Source organism: Arachis hypogaea, chromosome 12, assembly GCF_003086295.3.
Source record: "Arachis hypogaea cultivar Tifrunner chromosome 12, arahy.Tifrunner.gnm2.J5K5, whole genome shotgun sequence".
In the NCBI taxonomy this organism is placed as follows: Eukaryota; Viridiplantae; Streptophyta; class Magnoliopsida; order Fabales; family Fabaceae; genus Arachis; species Arachis hypogaea.
This window is the reverse complement of record NC_092047.1, coordinates 110,132,058-110,143,583: the sequence shown is the minus strand read 5'-3', so window position 1 is coordinate 110,143,583 and position 11,526 is coordinate 110,132,058. Positions and strand designations below refer to the sequence as shown.

At 28.1% G+C, this 11,526-nt stretch overlaps 2 protein-coding genes across 2 annotated transcripts; both read left to right on the top strand.

Annotated features, from left to right (window-relative positions):
- On the top strand, window positions 1-3,081 carry LOC112728209 (cytochrome P450 83B1). Its single transcript, XM_025778251.2, has 2 exons — window positions 1-1,210; window positions 2,309-3,081. Exons 1-2 carry the CDS (start codon window positions 317-319, stop codon window positions 2,921-2,923), a joined length of 1,509 nt encoding a protein of 502 aa, XP_025634036.1. The 5' UTR covers window positions 1-316; the 3' UTR covers window positions 2,924-3,081.
- A 5,393-nt stretch (window positions 3,082-8,474) lies between these two features.
- LOC112728208 (cytochrome P450 83B1) lies at window positions 8,475-10,340 on the top strand. The gene is made up of 2 exons (XM_025778250.2): window positions 8,475-9,419; window positions 9,520-10,340. The coding sequence occupies exons 1-2, from the start codon at window positions 8,529-8,531 to the stop codon at window positions 10,138-10,140; spliced, it is 1,512 nt and encodes a 503-aa protein (XP_025634035.1). The 5' UTR covers window positions 8,475-8,528; the 3' UTR covers window positions 10,141-10,340.
- Window positions 10,341-11,526: the final 1,186 nt, after the last annotated feature.

Below are 11,526 nucleotides of genomic sequence, written 5' to 3'. Positions count from 1 at the left end.
AAACGGAGAATACTTTCATGATGACATCTTCACATGAAGTAGCATTGTGAACCATTAGATGAGTTGATAAGGTTAACTAAATATGTTTGATTAATCATCTAAGGATTCACAATGTCATCTTCATATAAATATGTTATCATGCGAGTATTCTCCTATAAATAATTATATATATTTAAATAAGAAGCAAAACAAAGCTTCTGTATGATATGTACGAAAGATTAGTTCTATAAATATGAGTTTTTGTGTTCTAACATTCTAACCCTAAGATAATACTCTTCCTCATCGTCACTCTTTGAGGCCAGTCATCACATACAACATGGTGTCACCACTTGTCTTAATTCTATGCCTTATTACTCTTCCCCTATTCATGTTCTTCTTCTTCCAAAAACAAACAACACTCAAGAACAAAGCTTTTCCACCAGGTCCTAAAGGCCTTCCAATAATTGGAAATCTTCACCAATTAGATAATTCTTCCCTTTATCTTCAACTATTTGAACTCTCAAAGAAATATGGCCCTATATTCTCCCTTCAATTAGGTCTAAGGAAAGCAATTGTTATTTCATCCCCTGAGTTGGCCAAAGAAGCATTGAAAAACCATGACCGTGAATTTGCCGGAAGACCAAACTTAATTGGTCAGCAAAAATTAACCTACAATGGGTTAGGGATAAATTTTTCTCCATACAATGAATTTTGGAGAGAAACTAGAAAAGTATGTGTAGCCCATGTTCTTAGCTCTAGGCGTGTATCAAGCTTTTCTTCAATAAGAAAATTTGAGGTCAAGAAATGGATCAAGAAAATATCAAGCCATGCATCATCAAAAAAGGTGACAAATTTGAATGAAATGATAATTTCTCTAACAAGCACTATTATTTGTAGGATTGCCTTTGGAAGAAGGTATGAAGATGAAGGAGTTGAAAGGAGTAGGTTCCATGATTTGCTCAATGAATGTCAAGCAATGTTGGGTGGCTTCTTTGTTTCGGATTATATTCCTTTCTTGGGTTGGATTGATCGACTCAATGGAATGCATGCCCGTCTTGATAAAAATTTCAAGGAGTTGGATAAGTTTTATCAAGAAGTGATTGATGAACACATGGATCCTAACAGAGACACTTCAAATGGAGAGGATATTATTGATGTCTTGCTTCAATTGAAGAAACACCGTTCATTATCCTTTGACCTCACTATTAATCACATCAAAGCACTGTTTGTGGTTTGTACTCTTTCTTTTGAATTATTATCTTGTTTTAGTATATTCATTGAATACATGGTTTTAATTTCCACTCATAATTGTGTATGTGTTGGTACATATTTAGGGGAAAAGTCTAGAGGGCCAGCAACTTTTTCAAATTCTAGCCAACAATGTAACCAGTAAAGAAAAGTGAACTATTGGATGAAATCTCACACCAATCTCATACCATTAAAACCATCATTGATCACAAAAGTTGCTGGCCCTAGCACTCCTCTTTTTATTATCAAAAGTAGGTCTAGAGTTTTAATTCTTTTTAACCTAAGAGACATATAAGAAAAAAATAAAGCTTATGTAAATTAAAAAAAAAAACCCTCTTGCATGAGAAAATTACAAGTATCTCTTAGACATATAAGAAAAAAAATAAAGCTTATGTAAATTTAAATAAAAAACCTCTTGCATGAAAAAATTATATTAGAGATATAATTTTTTATGTGCTTTTTTTATTAGTTTAAATTTTTTAAAAAAGTAATTTTATGATAAACATATACAATGAATATTGTGTAAAATATTTAGAAAAGGTATAAGAATTCTGACATTAATTTAGCCAACTAATTTAAAAATCAATCACCAATTAAAAAGAAATGAATATAAAAATTATTCAAAACTAAAAGCTATAAAAAAATCCAAAATAAAAGTAAAAAGAGCATTTGAAAATCAAATAATATAAAACTGATTAAGGATATAGAATTTAAGATTTAAGATTTAGAAATTAAAATTTAAAATTTATATTTATCAGAGGTAGCTGACTGTGATAGTAGATAATTAATGGTGGTGAATGAAATTGTGATATTAAAAAGAAAGAAAATAAATAAAAGATAAAATAATAATTTTAAAATTAAAATTTGTTGAATTTATTTATTAAAAAAAATTAGTTGATTGAGTAGTTAGTTCCATAGCATGAGATAACTGTAAATATTATCACAAGTATACAATATCTAGTTATGGTAAATATATACCACAATAATAACATATTGTAGTACTGGTAAATATTCTCCATGACTACTGCTTTTACCGTTAAATTTATTTGCTTTGCTAATATTATTTAATTTTCTTTTATAGGACATACTTGTAGCAGCAACAGATGCAACTGCAGCCACAACAGTTTGGGCTATGACGGCACTAATAAAAAATCCAAGAGTAATGAAGAACGTTCAAGAAGAAGTTAGAAATTTTGGAGGTCAAAAAGATTTTTTAGAAGAAGAAGATATTCAAAAGTGTAGTTATTTTAAAGCTGTAATAAAAGAAACGTTAAGATTGCACTTACCAGGACCACTACTTATACCAAAAGAAACAAACAAAACTTGCATTATAAATGGCTATGAAATTCCAAGCAAGACTATAGTGTATGTGAACGCTTGGACTATTCATAGAGATCCTGAAGCTTGGAAAGACCCATATGAATTTTATCCTGAGAGATTCTTAGGCAGTGATATAGATTTTCTTGGACAACATTTCGAGCTGATTCCATTTGGTGCTGGTAGAAGAATTTGCCCAGGTATACATATGGCACTTGCTTCACTTGACCTTATTCTTGCTAATCTTCTTTACTCTTTTGATTGGGAGCTTCCACAAGGAATCAAAAAAGAAGATATTGATACTCAAGTGTTACCAGGATTAACACAACATAAGAAGAATCCTCTTTACCTTATTGCAAAAAATAACAAGGATTTGTAAAGATATGTAAAAGTGTAATTTAGTTGTATCTTTTATTTATTTTCTTTGCTCAGGAAGTGCAAGACTATGATTAAATATATGTCACATATTTGTAGGTATTTTGATAGATATGTATGTGAGTAAGTTCTTAAATAAAAAACGGTTATTGTATTAAAAAAGGAGTCATTTTAGTATAACTATATTATGCTAATTATATTATTTTAAAAAGGAAGCCACTTATATAAAGATGTTAAAAACATCTTTTTTTAAAAGATATTTTTTAAAAATTAAAATTTAATATATATAATCAATTAAACTATGTTATTTTTATTAAAATTAGATTGAACAAATCAGTTTAGCTAAAAAAGTAATAACTTTAATTTTAAACCAATATAAATTAATATTTTTTTATAAAAAATAACTATATTATTATAAAAAATAATTAAAATACTCCTATATATATATATATTGAAAATTCTAAATCATTTCCGTATGACGACTGAGAAGAAAAATGTTAGAATTTAAAATTATCAAAATTAATATATATAATAAGAGTATTTTAGTCATTTTTTATAAGAAAGGTATTGTAGTAATTTTTTATAAAAAATAATATTAATTTAGATCGATTCAAAATTTGATTCACTAATTTTTTGGTCAAATTAATTTATCTGGCCTAATTTTGACAAAAAACACGATTTAATCGATTATATGCATTAAATTTTAATTATTAAAAAATATCTTTAAAAAAAAAACGTTTTAGACGTCTTTATTGGAGTGGCTCCCTTTTAAAAAATATTGTTCAAATTAAAGTAATAATTTTTTTATTATTAAATAATGCTTTTTAAAAAATATTATTAAAATATAAAAAATATAATTTTAATTTTAATAACACTCGCATAATATTATTAATTATTATAACTATTGGAAGATAATCATATTAGAATCCACTTTAAAGAAATGATAGTATATATAGAAATTTGATCCTAACGTTTGTATTATTTTAGTTATTTTTGTAATATTTGAGTTGGTGTAAAATATATATTTGGAGGGAAAAAAAATTATCGTTCTCCTTAGAGATAGAAAATTTTTTTGATAATATCATTATTTTAACTATTATACATATACTTTTCTTATAAAAGTTTAAAATAAAGATAATAAATGGAAGAATTTTTTTAAAAACACAAATAATTCTCAATGTTCTGAGAACTAATAAGTCGACACAATTAGCCGGGCCTTCTATTTGATCCGATTCAATTTATACGAAATCTGTTAACAGAAAATTGGTCATAAACCAGTTGAACCAACGACTTTTTTTAATTTGGATTAAAAAAAAAAAACAAAATTTTGAATGAAACTTTAATTTAAAGTAAAAATTCACATGTAATTATTTTTATGTAAAGTTAATAATTGAAAATATTAAATAATTATTTAAAATATTTCAATCATCAATTTAAATAAAAACAACTGTATATAAATTATTAAATCAATCTTTTAACTGATTCATTGACTAGTTTAGTTTATAGAACTTTTGATAATTCCATATAAGTTTTTGGTGCATACTATAGTGAAAGGAGAAAATGATGAAAAAATGAAGAGGTTTTTTTTTTATAAATAATTAGATACTTATTTAAAAAAATATATTTATTAATTTTTAAAAATAAATTTTTTTTTGGTGACTATATTTATTAATTTTTAAAAATAAATTATACACTCATCTCAATTTTCTCTGTAAAAAAAAAACTTTTTCATTATAGAATTGTGATAGTTTTTTAACGATACAATTATAAAACACGCGGATAATTTTGATTAGTCCGGTTAATTTTTAGACATCTTATCTATAAAGTTTTGAGTAAACTTAAAAAAAAAAATAAAGAATTAAAACTGAATATCAATTGCACTATATGCAGCTCTGCATTATATAGATGCAGAGTTATGTATATTACTAATGTGGGACTGAAGTAACGGTCACAATAAACATTTTTTGATCTTGATTTTTTAACTGCTGCTACTCTACTTCACTTATATCACTTACATTATCCGACCCTTTATAGTAATCGATCTCAGACAGTCGAATAAGATTGTCAATTCAATTTGTTGGAAGTAGAATTGAGTACGAAATGAATTTGAGCACAGGTAGAATAGGATGCGGATTGAATTTCAATGCTACCGATTAAATCATAAAAAATCTTTATTATTAAATGAAGATAATCAATTAATAATTTATCACTTTTGTTTATATAAAAATTAATTTTATATTAGTGATATATAAATGTAATATTATATTTATGTTTGTGTTATTAATTTAAACAAAAACTTTCATGTAGAATTAAATATTTGATGATTATATTATTTATAGGACCATTATGTTATTTGTAGATGATTATTGTACTATTTATATTGAATTTTTAATTTGCATGCTCATTAGGTTATATAATAATATCGCATATTTGTAAAAAAAACTTTGCGAATAGAATCGAAAATCCACAGGTTGACTGCAGTAGGATTAGAGTTGTATTGTTCTCAATTAGTAAATAGAATAGGATTGGATTTTAATAACAAATTTAACCCGTAAATAAAATTAAAGTGAGTTCAAATTCTATCCTACCCTATCTATTGTCAGTCATTTTTAATCTCAAACTCTCAATATGTACAGATACACATACACATAATCTCATCTTTCGTTACCACATAATTTAACATCATTATTGATAACAATAATTAATTATATAAAATTAATTATTTTAGAAAATAGTTTATGTGATCACTAAAATATCAAAAAAGAAGTTCAAATATATTTTTGATAGTTACTAATTATTAAAAAAAATATTTAACAATCTTGACAGTCAATAGTTATATTTAATTATTTTTGACAACCATCTAATAATTGTTAACAAATTATTTTATTGATAATATTTTCATTAACATTTAGTTATTTTTTATCATAAAAATAACATTTGTGTAACATCTAAGGTTCCAAAAATAGGATCGGACTGGCCGATTTAACTGACTTAATCGAAAACTAGTCATCTAACTGGTCTGATTGATACTAAAAATCGATCTGCAAAAATCGGAAAAAGAATTAGACGAATCGATGGTTAATCGGTGAACCGTTTGAACCGTCCACATTTTTAGGCATCCCGGTTCACTACACTATATATTAAAAAAAAAAAAAAAGAAACCAAATCTCTTTCAGTTCTCTCTCATACACGAGCGAAACCCTATCAAAACTGCAGCCACCTTCAAGCTCCAGAACGCGTGCTAGCCTCGCCACTGTCGTCGTCGACAGTGACAGCCCTCTTAAAGGTCTGCTCGGTCCTCTTGAAGGTCAAGCCCGTCATCGTCGTCAGCCCTGAGTTGCTGATTTTTCTGATTTTGTTAAGTTTGGTTCGCTTATAGTTCTCACCGGCGCACCTCAACTTAGTCATGGACTTCTGTCATCGCCGTCGCTCACGCACGTTTGCTTCTCGTCGGTGTTTTTTTGCTTCATCTCTGTTCTCTCTCTCTCTCTCTTTCTCGTAGCTCAGTCATTGTCACCGTTGATAAGCCTATATCCCTCCACAGCTTCTTCAATTTTATTTTTGGGAGTTAATTACTATTTTTCTGGATTTAATTATGTTGATTGTTGATTTTTTTTGGGTTAATTAGCTGTTTTCTAAGTTAATTTTCTTCGATGTTCATTGTTGTTAACAGAGCTGGATTGTTGTTATTTTGTTCTGATTTCTGGTTAATTATTGTTGATTATTGATAATTTTCTGAGTTATTTTTGTGTTATTTTTTCTAATTCTGAGTTAATTTACTAGTTGTTGGCTGGCTTGTTGCCGAGTAAAATTAGTTAAACTTAAGAAAACTTGGTTTGTTATATTGATTCTGATTTATGAGCTTTTTTTGTTATACTGATTCTGATTTTTGTTGTTGGTTCCTGATTTTTTCTAATTCTTCTAGTTCTGAGTTGTTGATGGTACTTTGCTGGGAATGAAAGTGTCAATATGCAATTGAGATATTTGTGTTCTTCAACTGGATTTATCTCTGATTTGATACTGAAAGAAGAGTTTTCAATGGATGCTGATATTGTTATGAATGAATGATCTTGTTTTCAATTGAAGATAAGTGTGTGTTCAAGTCCATCGTTGGTCCAAACCCTATAACAGAACTTTGCTATGAACGAATTATCTTATTTTCAATAGATGCTGACTACTTGTGTAGTTTGTTTGTTACAAAAAGTACAAAAGACTCTTTTGTAATTTGATGTCCACTCAAAATCTGTTTTTCAGTTTTTTTTTTTTTTTATTTTAAATGCTATATAGAATATTTTAAATTTTAAATTCTGTAATTCTAGATTTTTAAATGTTATATTCAATTTTATAATTTGAATTATCTTTATAATGAAAATAATGAAACACTTAATAATAATTATGATTACTGAAGAGTAGTGTCTTTGTTTAGTTAAAAACTTGTTTATTTAATTTTTGAATACCATATTCAATTTTTGATTATATATTAAATTTTTTTATAATTTTATTATATATTTAATTAAATTAATTCAATTATGATTTGATTCTAATTGGACTATTAAATTATTGAACCAATCATTTAACTGGTTCAATAATCGATTCGATTCTCACCATCTTAACAATATCGCATGCATCTGGGGACCAAAGTTGTGTGCACGTGATCAAACTATATGTGGTCTCATTCAATTATAAATATAAAATGTACATGGGCATAATCCTTTTGTCTCAATCTAGTGCTTTCAGAGAATCTATTTTATTAGATATAAATGAAATTTCGGAAAACATTTTTAATTAGAATTATGCTCATAAGTGTTTTAAGAGTATTAGTTAGAATATTTAATAAAACAAATTTATCAAAATAGTAATAAATTATAAAATTTTGAATGTAATGATGATACAATGTTCAATTTCCGCCGTCCACTTCATGTCTGCATCCCTGTCGAGTGGATCCAATTATTTCTAGGGACAGTATGAACCGCGATGGAGTCCCACAGCCAGAAGTTTAGATAGTGATTAATTTGTTCTATTATATACAAAGGAAAAAAAAATAATCAAAAGTAAAAGCTAATACGATCGTATAGCACAAATAATAAGGTTTTATTTTTTAAATACTTCTTTAGAAATAATCTACCATTTTTTGTGGTTTATATATATTTATGATACTGTTTATTACATACTATATAGCCAAATAAAAATATTATTCGTACATTAAAATTAGCTACTAAAATCAGTCATTAATGTATTTATATATAATGATATATGTGATTTAATTTATTTTCAATATATATTTATATTTTAACATCTATTTTATACTGATAATTGATTTTGGTAACTAATTTTAAAATATACGTAACAAATACTAAATATATCTCTAATTAAGATTTGATAAAGTCTTATGTTAGTTATCAAATATCTAATATAATTTTATCTTTTATTTAGATTTGAGACTAACTATATAAAAGTTTATAGTAAAATCTGTCATCAAATTACTTATTCTTAAGTATTAAATAATTAAAAAAAATTATATTATATTATGTATATTCTAATCTTCTAATATTCTAACCCTATGATAATGCTCTTCTCCTCATCACTCGTTGAGGCCAGCCACATACAACATGGTATCAGCACTTGTCTTAATTTTATGTCTAACTCTTCCTTTGTTCATCTTCTTCTTCTTCCAAAAACAAACACATAACAAGAAAAAAGACTTTCCACCAGGTCCTAGAGGGCTTCCAATAATTGGAAATCTTCACCAATTAGATAATTCTTCCCTTTATCTTCAACTATTTGAACTCTCAAAGAAATATGGCCCTATATTCTCCCTTCAATTAGGTCTAAGGAAAGCAATTGTTATTTCATCCCCTGAGTTGGCCAAAGAAGCATTGAAAAACCATGACCGTGAATTTGCCGGAAGACCAAACTTAATTGGTCAGCAAAAATTAACCTACAATGGGTTAGGGATAACTTTTTCTCCATACAATGAATTTTGGAGAGAAACTAGAAAAATATGTGTAGCCCATGTTCTTAGCTCTAGGCGTGTAACAAGCTTTTCTTCAATAAGAAAATTTGAAGTCAAGCAATGGATCAAGAAAATATCAAGCCATGCATCATCAAAAAAGGTGACAAATTTGAATGAAATGATAATTTCTCTAACAAGCACTATTATTTGTAGGATTGCCTTTGGAAGAAGGTATGAAGATGAAGGAGTTGAAAGGAGTAGGTTCCATGATTTGTTCAATGAATGTCAAGCAATGTTGGGTGGCTTCTTTGTTTCGGATTATATTCCTTTCTTGGGTTGGATTGATCGACTCAATGGAATGCATGCCCGTCTTAATAAAATTTTCAAGGAGTTGGATAAGTTTTATCAAGAAGTGATCGATGAACACATGGATCCTAATAGAGATTCTTCTAACGGAGAAGATATCATTGATGTCTTGCTTCAATTAAAGAACCAACGTTCATTCTCCTTTGACCTCACTATTAATCACATCAAAGCGCTGTTTATGGTTTGTACTTTTTTCTTAGCTTTAGAATTATAAAAAAGCTTAAGGGCCATTTTCATTAAATGTACTTACTTTGTTAATTTTATTTAATTTTCTTTTATAGGATATACTTGTAGCAGGAACGGATACAACTGCAGCCACAACAGTTTGGGCTATGACCGCACTAATAAAAAATCCAAGAGTAATGAAGAAAGTTCAAGAAGAAATTAGAAACTTTGGAGGTCAAAAAGATTTCTTAGAAGAAGAAAATATTCAAAAGTGTATCTATTTTAAAGCTGTGATGAAAGAAACTTTAAGATTGCATTTACCAGTACCACTTGTACCAAAAGAAACAAACAAAACTTGCATTATAAATGGGTACGAAATTCCAAGCAAGACTATAGTGTATGTGAATGCTTGGGCTATTCATAGAGATCCTGAAGCTTGGAAAGACCCATATGAATTTTATCCTGAGAGATTCTTAGGTAGTGATATAGATTTTCTTGGACAACATTTTGAGTTGATTCCATTTGGTGCTGGTCGAAGAATTTGTCCAGGTATGCATATGGGACTTGCTTCACTTGATCTTATTCTTGCTAATCTTCTTTACTCCTTTGATTGGGAACTTCCGGAAGGTATGAAAATAGAAGATATTGATACTCAAATGTTGCCGGGAATAACACAACACAAGAAGAATCCTCTTTACCTTATTGCCAAAATTAACAAAGAAGTGGAATTTAATTAGTTAAAGTTTGTTGTATCTTTAATTTAATTTTCTTAGGAAGTGGAAGATTATTGTTATGTCATATATTTTTGTATGTGAATAAGTTCTTAATGTGTTAAGAAAAAGTCTTCGCTTGTCTATTAATTAATGAGGAAAAACATACACTTGTATTTTAAGGGAAGAAGAGGATTTATTTTTTCTACATGCATTTCACCATCAAATCGTGCTTTATTTGATCCTATCGTTTGAATTGTTTGTTTATTTTTATAAGAATTTAGTTGGTGTGAAATACATATTTGGAGGAAAAAATATCCTCGTTCTCCTTATTAGAAGTATTTTTTGGTAATCAAATAAGTATTTGTATGATAGTTAAAAATAATGATAATAAATAAAATATATATTTTTTAAAACAAGGATAATTCTATATGTTCTAAAAATTGAATTGGATCTATTAGTTTGATCTAATTAATAGGGAATCGACTTCTCAATCTGATTCCGTTCGATTCATATACAAAATTTATTTACATAAAACCGATAAAAAATTTGGTTAGACAATTGCGATTTTTAATTTCCTATTTAAAAGATTTTTGAAATTAAAAAAAAAAACCAAAATTTTGAACCCAATCCTAGCTAGTTTAACATCGAGTTGCCTATTCTCTTCTTTGCTAGCCCTCGTCAATCTCTTTGTAGCATGCAACCCTGTCAGTGTTGTTCCCTTCTCTTTCTTCTTATTGCGTTGTTAGCTTCTTTAATTTCTTGCCTCTTGGTCATGCCTCACTGTTGCCCACTGCCTCGTCATCGCTATTGTGATGGTCGAGACACTATAAGAAATACAGGAAATTTCGGTGGATTATTTACTATTTGTGCCAGTTTAAAATTGTCACAAAACCCAATTTCAGCGGTTTGTAACGCGAGTAATATATTTTGCATCAGTTATCAACAACTGTTGGTATAATCACAGCTAATCATATATATTGCATCAGATTATATTGAGGCAGTTAGCAACCACAACTATAGGATTAACCTCATGTTTTGTGACGGACACAAACCGCCACAATCCAAATCGGCTAATTTTTTTAAAAAAATTTCGGCGATTACCAACCGCCGCAAATTTTCTTTGGTTCACTATCGGATGGACGGAATAGGCATAGAGATGTAGTTTCAGGGATAGCATCACCACTATGCGGGGGAATTAGAGAGTCATCATGGTGGGAGGTTGAAGCCACAAGGGCTATTGTTTGAGGCTGTTGATGTGTTGTTTGTAATTTTAACTTTTTTATGAAACGACCTATCCTAGACATTTTAAATTCCTAATATCAAGATGCAGGGTCATCACCTTCTTGCAATTGATTCAAACAACATTAATAAAAGAATAAATTGTTTCAAGTTATTAACCCTGTTACATCA